Source organism: Staurois parvus, unplaced genomic scaffold, assembly GCF_062004578.1.
Source record: "Staurois parvus isolate SC_StPar_1 unplaced genomic scaffold, SC_StPar_1.0 ptg000133l, whole genome shotgun sequence".
Lineage (NCBI taxonomy): Eukaryota > Metazoa > Chordata > Amphibia > Anura > Ranidae > Staurois > Staurois parvus.
In genome coordinates, this window is record NW_028317929.1 from 7,687,501 (window position 1) to 7,707,493 (window position 19,993).

The 19,993-nt window shown below is 41.5% G+C and overlaps 1 protein-coding gene across 1 annotated transcript in view; it reads right to left on the minus strand.

Moving 5' to 3' along the window:
- Nucleotides 1–19,993, minus strand: part of RBM27 (RNA binding motif protein 27) — a 137,454-nt gene that overhangs the window by 91,437 nt on the left and 26,024 nt on the right. Inside the window, exons 2-4 of the mRNA XM_089673018.1 lie at nucleotides 18,512–18,630; nucleotides 14,624–14,760; nucleotides 8,312–8,394 (exon numbers count right to left, since the gene is read on the minus strand). Of these exons, the coding sequence (XP_089529144.1) occupies nucleotides 8,312–8,394; nucleotides 14,624–14,760; nucleotides 18,512–18,630 (339 nt within the window). The remainder of the gene's footprint in view (nucleotides 1–8,311; nucleotides 8,395–14,623; nucleotides 14,761–18,511; nucleotides 18,631–19,993) is intronic.

The following is a 19,993-nucleotide window of genomic DNA, read 5'->3' on the forward strand; positions in this document are numbered from 1 at the left end:
TGGGGCATCCTTACATTCATAACACATTACCCAGCCCATATCAGTATAGATATCCAACATGATATTTTCCCCCATTGAGATATGTGTTTTCAAAATGTCACTTTAATGTTTTTGAGCAGTGTGTGTACACACACACACACACACACACACACACACACACACACTGTATATGCACATACATATACACACACACTGTATATACACACACACACACATACAGTACCTTGAGAGTATTCATACCCCTTGAAATTTTCCACATTTTGGCATGTTACAACCAAAAACTTAAATGTGTTTTATTGTGATTTTATGTGATGAACCAACACAAAGTGACATAATTGTGAAGTGGAAGGAAAATTATAAATGTTTTTCAAACTTTTTTTACAAACAAATATCTGAAAAGTGTGCCGTGCATTTATATTCTCCTAGATTGTAAGCTCGAAAGAGCAGGGCCCTCGAACCCCTCGTGTATCACATTGTATTGGTATTGTTCTGTCACATGTTCTGTCCCCCTTTGTAATGTACAGCGCTGAGCGAACTATTGGCGCTTTATAAATACTGTATAATAATAATAATAATAATATTCAGCCCCACCGAGTCAATACTTTGTAGAACCACCTTTCGCTGCAATTACAGCTGCAAGTCTTTTTGGGGATGTCTCTACCAGCTTTGCACATCTAGAGAGTGACATTTTTCTTTCATCTTTGCAAAATAGCTGCAGCTCTGTCAGATTGGATGGAGAGCGTCTGAACAGCAATTTAAGTCTTGCCACAGATTCTCAATTGGATTTAGGTCTGGACTTTGACTGGGCAATTCTAACACAGGAATATGCTTTGATCTAAACTATTCCATTGTAGCTCTGGCTGTTTGTTTATTTAGGGTTGTTGTCCTGCTGGAAGGTGAACTATGCCCCATTCTCAAGTCTTTTGCAGACTAATAAGTTTTCTTCTAAGATTGCCCTGTATTTGGCTCCATCCATCTTCCCATCAACTCTGACCAGCTTCCCTCTCCCTGCTGAAGAAAAGCATCCCCACAACATGCTGCTGCCACCACCATGTTTCACGGTGGGGATGATGTGTTCAGGGTGATGATGTACAATGTTAGTTTTCCGCCACACATAGCATTTTGATTTTAGGCCAAAAAGTTAAAAATTTTGGTCTCATCTGACCAGAGCACCTTCTTCCATCTGTTTGCTGCGTCCCCCACATGGCTTCTTGTAAACTGCAAACGGGACTTCTTATGGCTCTCTTTCAACAATGGCTTTCTTCTTGCCACTCTTCAATAAAGGCCCGCTATGTGGAGTGCACGACTAATAGTTGTCCTGTGGACAGATTCTCCCACCTAAGCTGTGGATCTCTGCAGTTCCTCCAGAGTTACCATGGGCCTCTTGGCTGCTTCTCTGATTAATGTTCTCCTTGCTCAGCCTGTTAGTTTAGGTGGAAAGCCAGGTCTTTGGTAGGTCTGCAGTTGTGCCATACTCTTTCCATTTTTGGATGATGGATTGAACAGTGCTCCGTAAGGTGTTCAAAGCTTGGGATATTTTTTTTTTTTTTTATAATCTAACTCTGCTTTAAACTTCTCCAAAACTTTGTCCCTTACTTATCTGATGTGTTTCTTGGCCTCCATGATGCGGTTTGTTCACTTATGTTCTCTAACAAACCTCTGAGGGCTTCACAGAAAAGCTATATTTATACTGAGATTAAATTACACACAGGCGGACTCTATTTACGAATTAGGTGACTTCTGAAGGCAATTGGTTCCACTAGATTTTAGTTAGGGGTATCAGAGTAAAGGGGGCTGAATACAAATGCACACCACACTTTTTCAGATATTAGTAAACAAATTTGAAAACCATTTATCAGTTTCCTTCCACGTCACAATTATGTGCCACTTTGTGCTGGCCTATCACATAAAATACCAATAAAATACATTTACATTTTTGGATGTACCATGACAAAATGTGGAAAATTTCAAGGGGTATGAATACTTTTTTCAAGGCACTATACATACACACACACACACACACACACACACACACACACACACACACTGGAGGATTTTGGCCTCACTGAAGCTGCTTTTTTTACTTTATTAATTTTTCCACAGGCACTGACTGATTTTTTTATATTAGGCTAAGCATTTGATTAAGAAGGTAAAGACATTGTATGATGAAGTAGTGCAAATTAAAACACTTAGCTTTAAATATCAATGGGGTAACCGACGACACCCACAGAATAGTACCAGACTATTATATGTTTATTCCCGCATCAACCCATGCAAACAACCCAATTTCAAAGAATGTTCTCAGAATTCCAAATGGGGCATATTCTGTTACTGTTCTGCTTAGGAAAATCTATTTCAGTCACTGCAGAAGGCTACAAAACAAGCAGTGTTGAAGGCAAAATTCCTCTGTGGGCCAAGAGTTTCTAAAGGACAATCTGCACAGAGTTAGGCATGTTCCAAAGACCCAATGTGACAATGTCCAGGACTGGCCAAGAGCCACTTAAGTAACTGGGAGGTGCATTATAGGAAACAAGGGGGGTGGTTAAGTGCTCTGCCTGCACCACAATTACTGAATTGGGTGGGAAGCATGGGGCAGTTGTGTACATCCTCTCTATACTGAATATTTTACTGCAACTAATATAGTATGAATATGTTAGCTTTAATTTTTGTGCTTCAACCCATCTTAAAAAGTTTTCACATTTTGGAATTGCGAACTGAAATCGCAAAAAAAAAAAAAAAAAGCTGGCATTTTGCATACTGAGTGTACTCAGTTTCAAAGACTCAGAAAAGAAGTCGAGAAAAAGAATTGACTTAACTTTGGTGTTTTTTTGTTTATTAGAATAGCTTACATACTTTTTCATAGCAGGATTGCTTTAATGTACAAGTAATATTAGCAAAACTCTACAGAGCACCATACAAAAATCCTGAAACATACCCAAGTATATTACAATAAGGCACACCCCCCCACAGAACAGGTAGGCCGTTTGTTCGGTTTTCATCCATCCATTGATGGATGAAAAGAAATGGACATCAATGCATCTCTAAGGAAAAAACAAATGTAAAACATGATATTCAATTTACATCCACCAATATCAGGTTTTTAAAACTGATCAAAGCCCTATTTTTGTTTCGTTAAAAGAAAAAATGAAACGGACGAAAAAAAAACTGATGAAGAATCAGATGAAAACTGATCCGTTTGTTTGAAAAAACGTAACTGAACTAATGAAACGGGCCTTATACATGTTGCAGATTCCTGCACAGAAAAAAATCTGCACACAATACTAGTGTTGTGGTGTGAACAGGGCACAAAGAACAATTGTTTTCGTTGTGCCCTTGCACATGGCGTGCAGAAAAACTGACATCTCTGCACCATGGTGTGAACAAGCTTTGGCAGTTTAGAAAGCAAATGGAAGCCCTTACACTAAAAACTGGTAACGCGTTACTTCTTCTGGTCAATCCATCTCTCAAGAGAGAAATGCAAACAGAACACCCCACATAGAGATAACAGAGGGAATCTCCAGAGGATGTAAAGGTGCAGGACAGAGAAAAAAAGGTAGAACAAAGTCCTAGTTAAGGTGAAGGAATCAATACTTTAGAAAGAAATGAGGCCCTGGCCTTAAAACAACCTTGCACATATTAGTGAACAAGAAAAAGTTCCTTACTGGTAAGTAGGCAACCACAAAAGTAGACAGGAAAAAAATCCCTTTTAAGGCCTCATTCACACTGGACATTCTGAAAACAGCAGTAGCGTTAGATTTAGAACGTTGTGATAAAAATTAGAGTTCTGTTGCTTTTTTGAATTAGCATTTTTCAGCGTTTGTGTTTTTTTTTTTTAGCATTCTGTAGCAAAACTATACTCCCACAAAAGATTGAGGATAAAAATTGCTCAATCGCCGGAGAGCCGAGGTTTTTAGCGTTTTCCAACATCTTTCAGCGTTAGAGCATTTTTACATCTAAAAAACTCCTCTTGAACCCCACTAGCTCTGGGTTTTATTTCGGCCAGAAAATGCTCCTGTCAAAAACACGCTGAATGAAGCTTATGTGTGTATGGACACATAGGATAACATGATGGGGAGTTTACTGACTGTAGAAAAAAGCCCACAATAAGCAAAAAAACAGCAGTTGTAAAAATGCCCAGTGTGCACGAGACCTAAAAGTCAAGGGGAGGTCCAGAGGAACCTTCAGAAACCGAAAAATGAGCTCCTACAGAGTCACTGGGAAATAACAGAAAGAGCAAATGTAAGCAACATCCATTCTTGAGAAAATGTGATTCATGCCCTGCAGAACAACTTAGAAGGAATCCAAACAAGAGTAAACGTAGACTTCCATGTAGTCTCACTGAACATTGTTGGTACAACAGTCTATTGCAACTTTGTTAGATAAAAAGGAAATAATGCACAACTGTGACGAGGTCACCAGAGGCCACTGTACAACAGTACATGAGGGACATTAACTACAAAGAGTACACACAGACCTCTGCATAGCATAGCAGGAGGGGCTGATTGTTGAGCATGGTCAGGAAACCACAGGCTTCTATACAATGCATATACAGTGAGACATTATCACAAAAGGCACAGGGTCTCCTCAGGATGTCATACCACAGAACATAGTGAGACATTATGAACCAGGAGAACCTTGCAGATCACTGCAGAGCAGGAGGGGTTAATGGCCATTAGCAACAAGAGGGTCACCTCAGGCTAAAAGTACTACAGTATATAGTGCAATATCTACAACCAGTAGGAACGTGCAGTGCAATGCAGAGCAGGAGAGGACTAATATCCTTCAAAAGGTCTACAGGACTTTGTACCACATGTATACAGAGGAACATTACCAACCCAAGGTCAGGGCTAAGTCGAAAGTAGGGAGGCTGCCTGACCCAGCTTCTGTGCGTCTTTAGATCTGCTGTGTGTGATGCTACACTGTCCCCAGAGGAATACTCCAAAAACAGCAACCCAGAAGTTAACAGTCAATACACAATATCCATGGTGGAGTGAAAAGGGTGGCTGGTGAGAAGGGTGACTGCAGTCTTTGCCAGGCATTCTTAGCAACTGAAGCCCAGGTAGCCTTTTTTGGTTGTTGTGCTTGTCTTCCATGTGCCAGGAATAAACATAGTACAAGCCTGTACAGTAGGCTCGAAAGACCTATGCAGCACTAAGGTGGTCCCTATTGGTGCCCTAGGAGAAAGGCAGAAAGTTTCTACCTAGTAAAAATGGCTCCAAATGTTAAACAATAGCACGCTCAAACTAGCAATCCTGCCTTTGGCTTCGGCACACAGTTTAAAGTGTCACAGCATTAGAACTCAAGGGCATAGTAACACAGTATACAGGGCCCAGTGAAGGGCTGTTGGCCCACACTCACCACAGCAGATCATCACCTTACAGTAGCAGGATATTGACAAACCCCATCCTGGCTCTACCCTCCTTTATGGGCATACTCTCAAAGGGCTCATCTGGGATAGAGCTCCACTGGCTAACAAACCACAGCTGGAAACCTGTATAATATATATATGGCAATGTACCCTCAAATCTTGGGTGAGAACCTTCTTCCCTCAGCCAGGGCATTGAAAATGAGTCGTGGATGGGTGTTCCACAATGACAATGACCATGACCGAAAACACACGACCAAGGCAACAAAGGAGTGGCTCAAGAAGAAGCACATTAAGGTCCTGGAGTGGCCTAGCCAGTCGCCAGACCTTAATCCGATTGAAAATCTGTGGAGGGAGATGAAAGTTCGAGTTGCCAAATGTCAGCCACCAAACCTTAAAGACTTGGAGAGGATCTGCCAAGAGGAGTGGGCCAAAATCCCTCCTGGTGGCCAACAACAGGAAACGTCTGACCTATGTGATTGCCAACAAGGGATTTGCCACCAAGTACTAAGTCATGTTTGGTGAAGGGGATCAAATACTTATTTACCTCATGAACATGCAAATCAGTGCATAATTTGACATGCATTTCTTTTGAATTTTTGTTGCTATTCTGTCTCTCAGTGTTACAATACACCTACCATTCGATTTTTAGACTGATCGTTGCTTTGTGAGTGGACAAACATTCAAAATCAGCACGGGATCAAATACTTATTTCCATATATATATATATATATATATATATATATATATATACACATACCCCACGGACCCCAAAAAAAGGATATAGCACCCCCAAAGTCTAATAAGCAGTATGAATTTATTAAGAATAACAATTGGACAAACGTATCATAAAGTCAAACAATGCACGTACCCCGTTCCTATCCATCCCCCCCCCCCCAGCTCCCTGCTACCATCCAGCCCCGATGACAATGTACCACTCAGCCCCCTCCCCCCCCCCCCACTTCCTCTCCCAGGGCACCCCCGACAACCCTACGGGTCCCCCCTACTCCCAGAGCCAGGGCACCGAGGGCTACCCCTCCACCTCTATCTACAATCCCTAAAGTACTCTTATCCTCTGCAGGTGGATATGCTCCCCCGTACAGTCCCTCTGTAGCTGTGCCTATAACGGTAAGTGTATCAGGAAATAAAATCCGGCTGACAGGAGAAGTCCCAATTTGTGTGCATAAAACAAATCCACAAGGTGTAGTTCCACCAAGAAAGAGGAGAGCAGCTGAAAGGGGCAACCTTGGTTCCTCCAATGAAGTGCAACTCAGTTCATGACCATAGTAGGTATGTCGCTATGCTTCATCTCCTCATAAACATCACCAGAGCCTGTCTACTGGTCATCTGATGGGCATGATACAGGTCCAACCTAACAGTCAGTTAGCTGATTGACTCTGTATGTCTATGAACCGTTGTGTAGAATCCTGCACTCATACTGTAATAAGTATGAAATGATCTTACCATGTGGAACCAGCCAGAGTCCGTGCATACTCTCAGTAGCCGGATGATACAGTGTCCTTCAGTATGTGACAATGTCCATGTTTGAATCCAAGTCGGCACAGCCTCACAGACTGGGCTAGAGAGCCGGCATGCACTCGGGCATCTCACCAGGGGAATCACGTGTGGAAGGAGGAAGTGATCCCTTTCCTCCTACATATTTTTCACCCCTCCCGCTGACAGGGGCTTCTTCAGGGCGTAGCTATGGATTGGTTGCCTGCCACTCCTACATATCTCCATTACTGCAGATATGTTCCGCCTCTTAAAGCAACCTCCTTGGGATGTATCTTAATTCAAAATTCAAACTCCATGTGGGTTCCCCCTAATGGGTTGGTCAGCAAGCGGAATCATTTAAGGCTGAGGAAAAATCCTCTAATCCTTGTAAAATCAATCATGAAGTACTCCAAACAGTCATACATATCTTTACTACTGTTTAGTTCCGCATGGTCTCCAACATCTCACTTATATAACCAGGTAAAAGTTTGTCTTCATAAAAATGGTTGTAGAGACAAATCATTGTTCAATCCATGAGGGCTCATTGTATTTAATAGAAAAATCCATCTAGTCTCCTTTTGCAAGAGGATCTTATCCTTATCACCTCTCCTTTCTGATAGTGACAAATGGAAGATGGCTGCACATTTTATACCATTCAAAGAAGAATTGTGGTATTGTTCAAAATGGATGGCTATAGGGGGACTCATCATGTTTACTAGTAATACTAGCTAAATGTTCCTCGGCATTAGACCCCAAGGGCATAGTAACACATCATACAGGGCCCAGTGAAGGGCTGTTAGCCCAGACGCACCACAGCAGATCATGAGATCTTCACCTTACAGCAGCAGGATATTAGGGATAAACCCCATCCTGGCTCTGCCCTCCTGGATGGGCATACCCTCAAAAGGTTCATCTGGGAGAGGGCTCCACTGGCTGACAAAACCACAGCTGGAAACCTGTATAGCACTCTGCAATGAACTCAACACGAAACACCATGTGTTAAAAGGTGAGTACCAAGCAGGATCCAGTGCAGAAGCAACAATAAAGGCTAGCCCCACATCTTAATCCAGATGAGTACAGGCCCCCAAGGTTTCATTATGGAGTCAATTGGTCTAGAAGCTACAGAAGCCGCAGTGAATATGGTGCACTTAGGAACTTGACAGTAGAATCTTTGAAAGCCAAAACCTTCATTAAAAAAGTAGATAAGCTTTTCTCAGTGGAGAGAAGAGGTAGATCATCTAAAGACATTAGCAAAAAAAAAAAAAATAATATGAGGCTAGCTGGGAGAAGTTATATGGGAGGATGTACCAGCAGCTACCTTTTTGCCAGTGTCCAATCACGTGAAGGTGGCAGTATATAACCCAATAGCTAATAGATTGAGGATTCCTTTTGTTCATTACACACACAAAATCTATTTTAAAACAAAGAACAAGACATAATAAACATTCTCACCTCCTCTCATTGGAATCTGAACGATTTCTTGGAGGACTTGGGTGCTTCCTTTTTCTACTTTCCCGCTCTTCCTCCAACGAATCCTGACAGTATAAATATTAGAATGTTCAAACAAAACAGTTATTTGTCACCAACTTATCAAATTATATAAAGATGTATCTTTATGACACAGAGCATTTACCCTGTGGTAACCATCTCATTGGTATACTACAAATGTACCTTACCTTACCCTGAACACTAATGCACAAAAAAAAAAACAAAAAAAAAAAAAACACACAGATGTATACATTAGATTTCTGGCTTATACATGAGCCTCCATATCAGCAATGTGTTCTGCAAGGTAGATGAAATGTTTGCACATAGATGCACATGCTGCATGGTTAATGCAAGAAAATAAAATAGGGGGGCAGCGGTGGACTTGGGAGAAGGGCTATGGAAGTGAGGTGAGAAAGGCTGTATGGGGCCCCATGATTTCTAAACGCAGCCCTGACCCAGCTCAGTTTGTAGCAAACAGTAACAAGAGCAGAATCAAACACAGAGGGTTGTGATCTGTGTCCTCCAATAGGCTCCAAGAAAAGGATTCTAGGGTGAATAAATATAACAATTATATTTTTTCTCATGCATCAAGTGACACAGGAACTCATATACTGTCAGAATGTTCAAAAACAGGTTTTGGCAAAGAGCAACAAGCAGGGGCTGCCTCCAGCAAAAGAGATGCCTGAGGGACCAAGCCCAAAACCAATGAGGCTGAACCTGCCAACATGACCAGTGGGAAACCACAAAGAAGCAACCTGATGCCCAAGACTAAGAAAAAATGGTTACAAATCAAGAATTAGTGACTCACAGGACTGTAGACCAAGCAAGAAACTGGACAATCCGAATCCCCAATAGGTGCAATGAAAACAAATTCTCCTTTGGGAGGAAAAACAACCAACATTGTTAAAAAGTAAAGGTAATGCGTTCCTGGAAGAAATGGGTACCAGACAAGTGACACAAGAAAAAGTCCTTGTAACACAAGACCAGGTGGTCTAGAAGGAAGGCCCTAAGCCCCTATTCAACTGACCCTACAAGGGTTAAGAGATGAGTACCTGGAGACATCGTCAGTCACCTCGCCAAGGCAAGACCCTCCAGAACACTGAATTAACTAGAACCACAACCTGCAAGGGCTGTAAAAAGGACTACCAAACCCAAGAGAGAACCCAGGGTTTATTCTCTCAAAGTCAGCATGACTAAAGGGTTAGGTGCACAGTAATCATCCCATCAAGGGTAGGCAGGAAAAGATAATTAGATCCCAACTATAAAGTTGTAAATTGGTTATGGCCCTGATGGAGCAGAGAATAAGCTAGATACACTAACAGTTACACAAACTGACACCCCTGGGTGAGCCCTCCTAAAAGTATATACAGCCTAATGTAGAATTCAAGATTCACAGGGCTGAAGTATTCTTAGCCCTGTGAATCTTGAATTCTGGATTAGGCTGGATATACTTTTAAGAGACTCCCCAGATCCAATGAAGCATCAGGACCCATGGCATAATAGGAAAGGAGTCTTCATCAGGACAGTGAAGAATATTCAGTTGGTAAATCTAAAAACAGGGAAAGATGCCAGAAGGGTCAGTATATCAGTCAAGGAAGAGGGGTACAGTCATCAAAACATTCCCTGTTCCTTAAAGAGGAAATTTGAAATGGCAGACTAGTTTGTTCTGCCAACAGACAGCATAGGGAGACAAAGGAATCCCCTCCAACATTCTTTACCTGTAACAAAGGGTGCATCTACTGTAGGTGCAAGAACCTCACCTCCATGTCCAGAAGCAATATGTTGGGAAGAACGAATTTACAGAAAAGGGCTCAGCATGGGAAAGACTGAGACCTACAGGTAGTCCACAACCCAAACCAGACTACACCTTGTGATGTTGTAAGGACTCCCGTTCCTTCTAGAAAGAGAAGAGACAGCAGTATCTAGATAGTGTCTCACAGTGCCCAAGGAAGAGAATCTAGTCAGTGCAGAATGCCCTATTGTACTAGGAACCATCATCAAGTCAGATACTAGAAAGCAACTCTGGAGACAATTCTCCAATGAAAGAAGCCCTCTGGAGATGGGGAGAAAATAGCAGCTCCAGGATGAGAAGGCTGGCCAATCCTGTAAGGAGCTACTTGATTTTCAAAGAAAGACACCTTGGTGTGTACTAATCTTAGACCAGAAACAACAAGAGAAATGGCTGGGGTAGAATGAGAAGAGGTATAAGATTCAGCAAGGGAGAGGACTGCTAGAAATAAGTAGCCAAACCTACTGTAGAACCTTGCAGCAAAGAATTAAGCTGGTGTATGTTGCCTACAGGTGACAGACAAGTTCCAATGCCAAACCTTGAGAAAGGTAGATCCGGACAGCTCTTACATGTGTTAAGCTCTTTGGGGAGGTGTTGACCCCAGTAACTGCTCTCAAGTGGGTCTTCTAAGTGTTCCGCAATACGAATGCAAGGAAAAGGCACTAAACCAGGCAGAGACGAATACACAAAGTCGCCACAATTCGTGAGGAGACAACTTTACATTTACAACATGACCATGAATGACATGGGAAGAAAATTTAAAAAAAATTAAACAAAAAGGTAGGAAAAACAGACTGGGGTAGTTTTCCCCAAGGACGGTCTACACATCATCTCTCCCATCTAAGCGCAGCATCTCCTGTACACAAAACCATTGAACATATTTCTCCAGACATTAATGCTTTAAGTATCTGGTGTAATGAGGGTTCATAGTCCTGTTAGTGCGAAGGGGCAGCTGGAGCTGGACCCAGGTGACCCAATAAGTCAGGGAGTCCCTCTAAGGAGGGAGAGATATAACACGCAACTATTGTATTTTGACAGACAGCTTGACAGACAGCAGCCACTGTTCAGCCAAAATTTTACACCCAGCTCCTTCAGTTTCTCAGTCAAGGGTTGTCAAACAAGAAGCAGTCACCACCTGAAAGTCAGTGTATAGCCAAAAAGGGGAACTATCCAAACCCAAATACCTTAAGGGCAAATCACCCAAGGACCCAGAAGGAATAGTAACCATGACCCCACTTGGAAAGTGGAGTGCACCTTCATGCTAAATGATTCTCTGAGGGCTTAGCAAGTTTCTTGCTTGCCACCAAAGGGGCTGGCTGAGAATCAGCCCTAGCAAGCCCCGGTTGTACTCACTCCAAAAGCAGGATGCAAGAGAAGGCTGGGACTTGGTCAAAGTTTCCTTGAACATCTTCCACTAATGGCTCACTCACACCATGTGCTAGGCGTTTTTCCCCATATTGGATCAACACCAGTCAAAGCAAAGGAACACAAAAAACAAACACTGACACTGAAAACCATTTAACAAATTCCCAACTTAAAGAGGAATTGTTTCAACACAGTCTCAGGTGGGGCCCAGGACCCTTCAGGATGTCATTAATCCACACAGAGGAATACCCCAAATAGCAGGTGTAATGGAAAGGTCTATACCACTGTAGGGGCTCCGAATGACCCAAAACTGGAGACCGCAGGCTGATTCTCTACATGCAAGGTAGAGCATACCACTTCAATTTCAGCCTAAAACTCCTGAAAGTCTGAAAAGAAGGCAGGAAACTGCTGTGCCTATAATACAGTCTAATCAGCGACAAGCTGTGGGGACTCTGGTGCCGAGTCAGATATGGTCATTGCAACTGGTCTGGCCTAATGCTTTGAGAAGATCAGAGATGGATTATATAGGGGAAGGTGCAGAGACATGCTTAAGAGATATTGCGGCTGGTGTCTGTGACCAGATTTACCCAAATCCTCACAAAGTCTTATATAACCAAAGGGTAACTGAATTTCATATTCTAGACAATTATGTACAAAGTAAACATCCCCAGGGCCTTTAGGAGATTGTAAACTAGGGTCACCCTAAGCAGCAGGACTGTCCCTTCTGTATCTAGATAGAGACATGTTGTGACCATGTGGCTGTGATGCAATTTAGGTACACCCAAACCCAGGCAGTTGATGGCTGATGAGGGTCAGGTGGCTGAAGGTGACCAAACCATTGTGAGAAAGTAGCAAGAACAGATTAGAGATCTGAATTTCTTGTGGCTCTTTTGCAAAGCAGGAACAGCAGCAGGACAATGCTTCTACATGGAATGGTGGGAAAGAGTGTGGAGTACATACAACACTCCACCCACTGAAGGACATCAGCACTCAATCCCTCAGAGTTATTCCTGTCTGCAGTTAAACTGGCAGTAGTGCGAAATTCAATGGTGCAAATAATGAGGTAGCTCCCAACGCCCAGCCCGATAAGCCTACTCAATAAATTGAATCTTCAGAAACTGGACAAGTGCTAAGGCAATATCATGGCTCTGGAAATATATAGCGCCCGGCTGACAGTTTTTACTGTGTCTGGAAACTGCCCAAAGGAAACTTCCAGGCTGACTTTGCAATGTCTAATCCAGTGGGGTTGAGGTACAAAGCTAGGCTAAGGAAAGGCTGATCCAGATAGCTACCATGTAGAGACTAGCTTGAACAACTGTGTGTAGTGAGGAACCTTGATTGAAGTCAATTTCAGGAGAAAATTGAAGTATAAAAAAAAAAAATGAAGACAAAAACTAGCAAAACAACTTTTAGGCTTTTCTCCGCAGGGCCGAAGTTTAGACATCCATCCTCCTAGGACATCATTAAAATACACCTGGAGGCATGCTGGGTAGAGTAGGGGTTATCCTGGGCTGGCCTACATAATTTGTTTGCCAGTTTACAAATTCTCCTGTGAGTGCCAGTATAACTTAATGATTTCCTGTGTTCCTGAATGGAGAAAGTGTGTTTTTTTTTTGTCTGAAACAGACAGGCTACCTAATTATCATTTCTATTACTTTGTCAGACCTGTTATCTTAACCACTTCCTGTCCGGACACTTTTACCCCTCTCCTGTCCAGGGCAATTTTCAGCTTTCAGCGCTATCACACTTTGAATGACAATTGCGCGGTCATGCAACACTGTAGCCATATGAATTTTTTAGCATTTTTTTGAGACAGATAAAGCTTTATTTTGGTGGTATTTATTCACCACTGGGATTTTTATTTTTTTTGCTATGTAAATTAAAATGTCTAAAAATTTTGAAAAAAAGTGTTTTTCTTATAAAATTTTGCAAATAAATATTATTTCATCATAAATCTTGGCCAAAATTTATTCGGTTACATATTTAGTTAAAAAAAAAAAAAAAATAACCCAAATTAGTTTATAACCAAAAAGTATAATTTTTAAACTTTTTTTTTTTACATATTGTCACCCTAGCAGTGGTGACAATGTACTACTTGTGGGGGGTGATGAAGATTTTTTTTTCTTTTTACACCGATTGCTTTTACACCCATAAAGGATGCAAAAGCAATCGTTTCTCCTTATCTTTAGCTGCATTATTGCAGCCATTGAGAACTACTGAGTGAGCTGTGATTGGTCACAGCTTGTCACATGGTAAAAGGCTGTTGTGAATAGCCTTGTACCATGGTGACCTCTGTGATCATTCACAGATTTCACACGTAGTAAGCAATGATGTCACAAGTGACATCTTGCTTACTACTCTGCATGTGATCGCCGATTGGCTAATCAGCGATCACATGATCGGGACCTCGCACGGAGGTCCAGTCCGACGATCGGTGTTTCACTGTGTCCGGAGGACACAGCGGGCACTGGCTCCCAGGGAGCACGCACAAGCAGGGGGCCGGGAAAGCCATTTATAAACGGCCACCCGACCCTGCAGTGCCACCATCCGCCCATTTATATACAACGGCCGGACAGAAGATGGTTAATTACTGCCTATATGGACCATATATAAGATCAGTGAGGCCTGTTTTTTTAACACAAGTCACCCCTATAAGTTTTTTTATTGTGCAGCATTACAACTTTGGGAGCTGTGCGAGCCAACAGACGGTGTCCTAACAGCTGCCAACATCATTGAGAACGATGATGTTGAGCGACATCACAGCATCCTTGTTTGCAGTTTCCCTGCACCTCTCTGTCAGCACTGGGGGTCACATTAGCTGAGTAAAGATGAGAAACACTGGAATACTAGTCAGTACCAGTGTGTAAGTGAATATACTTCTTTGTAAAAATCATCTCTAATGTTGGGTTACCTATTCGTCTGGATGCTGCTGTGATATGTAAAAAACTATTAGTTTTGTTTTTTACATTTTAGAATGGGGTGCCCTGAGATTGTTCAGAGTTTTAAAAGGGTGCCTTGACTGGAAAAAGGAAAAAAGAAAAAAAAAAAAGAAAAAAAAGTGAAACATTGCTGAACTTAACATTAATAGATGGTATTTTATTTTTTACCGAGCAAGCCCTCACCTGCAGAGAACCTGGTACAGCCATATGACGAACCTCAGAGGCTTCCTCTCTTTCCTCCTCTTTTACAGATTCTTCTGGAGGAAGGTAGCTTCCTGTGTTCAGGCTTTCAAAGAGTTTATCCACAAAATCATTTGTCTCTAACAAAAAGAAAAAAATGCTGTTAATATTTTTAGCAATTAAGCATCTTGCAGTCTTGTCTCCCACAAACTGGCTTGTTAAGACTGCTAAAAGGTTTGTACTTCCTGCTGGATTAGGAGATTGAAAGGGACAGTGAGATTTATCAACAAACTTGAAGCTGAAAAAGTCACAGAAAAATGACCAAACACCACAATAGCAGAACATTTTTTTCAATAACACAATCCGTAACACAAGCTTAGTTGTTTTGATCTGTTCTAAGCCCATTCTTAACCACTTGCCGACTGCATCACTTAGATGTGCGGCAGCAAGGCGGCTCTCCTGTACTGGATCATGCACCTAACCTAGTACATGATCTAGCTCTTCCGGGTAGGGATCGCGCACGCCCACTGCCCCAGCTGTGCTGTGACTAGACACAGCACAAGCCGATCAGCGGGTCCAGCCAATGATTGACAGCAGAGACCCACTGAAGAGGCTGACAGGACAGAGTTCTGTGTATGTAAACAATACAAAGCTCTGCCCTGTCAGAGTGGATGTGCCAGTGTTTGTTTCCCTGCAAAGCAGGGAAGAAAAACCAGCTCATCCCCTAGTAAAAGCACCACACTGTGCATACACAAAGCAGTGTTAAGCATACACTTAACCCTTTGATTGCCCCTTCCATCTACTGACACCAAGTATTTCTTCCCCTAAGACCAAAGATGGAGCTTTGTTTGCTGCCACTGGGCACAGTCCAGCCCCTCAAAAACATTTGAAGTAGTAAACTTGCCCTTTGTTTAAAAAAAAAAAAAAAAAGTGGAGACCCCTGCTATAACCAAACAATATACACTTATTGAGATTTTTTTTAGAACCAAAAATATGTAGCAGAATACATTTTGGCCTAATTTATGAAGAAAATAGATTTTTAAAATCAAAACTAAATTTAAATGAGGTGGCTGCATTCATTTTTATCTGGTGATCTGGCCAGTAAGTCTGTTGTTTTTCAAAAGAACAAGCTCTCCAGCAGTATCAGTTACAGAGATGGGACAAACCATTTAACACTAGCAGGGGTGTTTACAATGACCAGCTTTTATGTAAAACCTTAATCCCCCCCAAAAAAAAAATACTGCTGCTGTTGTAACTGATTATAAAGTAAAAGCTGGTGTTTGGCCTCAATATGTTACTGTATTTAAAACTGCTAGTACATCCAACTCTCTCCTTCCCCCAGACAGACAATGCTGCTGATCAAAAGGTGCTCCCTATGCACTTTCATCCAGAGTGTGAGCATTCAAAAAACAGGATTTTGGGTTTAAATACTGCGTATGTATAAGAAAAAAAAAAAAAAAAAAAAAAAGGAAGGAACTAGAACAAATTATTTTTTAATTATTAAAGGAATCAGTTTAGTGAAATAATTGGTGGTTTTTACATCTACGATTGTGTAGACAAATTGTACAGTTATCAAAATGTAAAGATTTTAAAGCATATTATGAAAGATGCTTAATATATAATAAATGATGTAACCATAATAAATGGGTTAATAGATTGTTTAGCACAGATAATAATATAGAATTCTAACTGTGTGAAAGGATGTATGATGTTATACTCAGAAAGCACAGAGTGGTGCAAAACATAAAAAGCTTGGATTCCTGATAATTCCTGCCATATTAAAATATAGATCATTTTCTGCTATCCTGGTTGTGTAGGATCCTTCTGTGATTTTGCATTACCATAATGCTAGAAAATGGACTGAACAGGTACATGGGGATACACAGAAATATTTAATAGAACAGACTGACTTGGAAGAGTGTTGCATTTCTATACGGAGTACTCGAAAAGAAATCCAGACAAAAGCTAAAAACACACAGTTGAGAATCGCATACTCTGTCAATTGTTTTATCCTCCAAGGGACTTGTAATTGTGTCCATCCACTTTTGTGATTGATACACTTCTGACAGAGCACAGAACCAGGAGGATGAAACAGCTTTCTGTATTCCAGTTATAGAGCACAGTGAGGTCACTCTTCTGCATACAGCCTGTTTGGTGTCCATGTGATGCTGCCTTTTCATTGTCCACTAAAGTGTTCATGTAACACAGAGAAGCTTTATACAGTGGTTTAGGAAATGATGTACTTAAAAGGAAAACTGATCAAACAAACAAAAACACACACTTTTTTTTCAGGTATTTACCAAAACATATTCAAGCTATAGTTATATAATGGATATGGGCTGAAAGTGCACACTCTCAGGTTTAATTTGAGGGTATGTACATCCAAAATGGGAGGAAAGGTTTAGGAATTACAGCTCTTAAGAGTAGCCATCCCCCCTTTTCAAGGGACCAAAAGTAATTGGACAATTGAATCAAAAGCTGTTTCATGGCCAGGTGTGGGCTGCTCCTTTGTTATTTCTTAATCAATTAAGCAGGTAAAAGGTCTGGAGTTTATTATAATTGAGGTAATTGCATTTGCAATCTATTGTTGGAACCTACATCATGTGATCAAAGGAGCTGTCCATACAAGTGAAAAAGGTTATTGTAAGATTTCAAAAACAAAACAAATCCATCAGAGAGATAGCAGAAACATTATTAGTGGCCTAATCAATAGTTTGGTACATTCTGAGGAAAGAAGAACGCACTGGTGAGCTCAGCAATATAAAAAAGGCATGAAAGTCTACAGAAGACAACAGTGGTGGATGATCGCAGGATCCTCTCTATGGTAAAGAAAAACCCATTGGCAACATCCAGACAAGTGAAGGACACTCTCCAGGAGGTGGGTGTATCATTGTCAAAGGTCTACAATCAAGAGAAGACTTCACAAGAGCAAATACAGAGGGTTCACCACAAGGGGAAAACAATTCATAAGCCTGAAGAATAGGAAAGCCAGACCAGTTCTGGAAAAGCATGCTTTTGATGGATGAAACTAAGATTAATCTGTACCAGAATGAGGGGCAGAAAAAAAAAAGCGTGGAGAAGGCTTGGGACAGCTCATGATCCAAAGCAGAGAACGTCATCTGTAAAACATGGTGGAGGCAGTGTGATGGCATGGGCATGCATGGCTTCCAGTGGCACTGGGACATTGGTGTTATTGATGCTGTGACAGAAGCTGACGGATGAATTCTGCAGTGTTTAGAGAGATACTGTTAGCGCAGATTCAGCCAAATGCGGCAAAGTTGATTGGACGGTGCTTCACAGTACAGATGGACAATCATTCAAAACACACAGCAAAAGCAACCCAGGAGCTTTTGAAGGAAAAGAAGTTAAATATTCTGCAATAGCCGAGTCAATCACCTGATCTCAACCCAATTGAGCATGCATTTCACTTGCTGAAGGCAAAACTAAAGGCAGAAAGACCCACAAACAAAGAACAACTGAATACAGCTGCAGTTAGAGCCTGGCTAAGCATCAGAAAGGAAGAAATCCAGTCTTTGGTAATGTCCATGGGTTCCAGACTTCAGGTAGTCATTGCTAGTAAAGGCTCCTCAACAAAATATTAAAAAATGAACAATTTATGACTATATTCATTTGTCCAATTACATTTGAGCCCCGGAAAATGGAGGGACTGTGTATAAAAATAGTTGCAGTTCCTAAAATTTGTACTTGATAATTATGTTCAACCCCTTGAATTAAAGCTGAAAGTCTGCGCTTCAAATTCATTTGGAATGTTTCATATTAATTTATTCTGGTGGCATACAGAGCCAAAAGTATGAAAATTGTGCCTGTGTACAAATATATATATGGACCTTACTGTACATACAGACATACACCCATACAGTGCATCTTTACCTTTTTGTAGGAAAACATCCAACTGGTCAGCACAAATGGCCTTAAGCTCCTCGTCTGACTTGTCTTTCTTGACCAAGGCGATAACATAATTAGCGAGAGCTGTCGGATCTGCATCACATCTATCATAAAAGAAATAACATGAACATTTCGGTGTGAATGATAACGCCATCCAACATTCTACCATAACCAATATGATTTTCTCATATTCACAAGTAACAGTTTCTTGCGGTTTGGATTAGACCTCGTTATAACAGTAAAGTGTTAGCACATAGCCTGCACCTGTAGGTTAGGAGCACATCAGGTCCTTCCTCAGTGCAAGCATCCCAGTTACTTCTTCTATTGATGAGTTGGGAGCCTTGTTCCATCCCTGCTCACCTCCTGAGACTCCATACCAGTCTATTACATTATAAAGCAGTATTATTTTATTTATTACAGGCATTTATAAAGCGCTTTGTAAAATAGTTCTAAACACAAACATTTTTTTTTTTTTTAACCTTAATGCTGGTGCCTACCAGCCCTTTAAAGGGTTTCTGATGTCAGGAAACAGGGCAGGGCTTATGATCATGTGATTGGCTGTCACAGCGGTCACATGAGCAAAAATCTCCGGATAAAAGCAATTGGAAGCTTTCCATTATGCACCCATAACTGTGCTGGGAGCGCAAAGGGCACAGCTTTGTTTACATTTTGCTACGGACATATGCAGCCTCTCCGCGAGAGATATATATATATGCATACTCTCTGCACCAGGGAGTTAGAGTGGTTCTGAAGCGGTTGTAAAGGCTCAAGGGTTTTTTACCTTCATGCATTCTATGCATGAAGGTAAAAAACCTTCTGTGTGCAGCAGTGCCCACAGCCCTCTCAATACATACCTGAGCCTCATCACGATCCAGCGATGTGAATGACAGCCGCTATTGTCAATTACAGCCAGTCAGCCAATGAGGACAGGGGGGCGGGGCCAAGCCAAAGCTCTTCATTTGAATGGACACACGGAGCAGCGGGTGCCCCCAAAGCAAGCTGCTTCCTACGGGGGCACCCGACAGAGAGAAGGAGCCAGGAGAGCCTGCGGGGGGACACAAGCAAAGGAGGATCCAGGCTGATCTGTGCAAAACCACTGCACACAGGTAAGTACAGGTTTGTTATTTTACAAAAAAAATTAGCCTTTAGAATCGCTTTAAGGTTTTTTTTTTGTTTTTTTTAGGGCCCTTTCACACTGATCAGTTTTTCAGTTAAAAAAAGAGTGGAAGAAAAATGCTTGAAAAATGCATCCCTTTAAATCCTATGGACCTCTTCACACTGGTCCTTTGAATTTCAGTTGCATCTTTAAAAGATCTGCTTGATGCATTTTTTGATGCCTTAAAAACAAAAACAAAAAAAAGTACATGCACCTTCAATGCACATTGTGGGAAGTCCTTTGTCCAGGCACATTTCTAGGGGAAAAAAAAAACGCAACACATATACAGCAAAAACGCATATGCGTTTTTG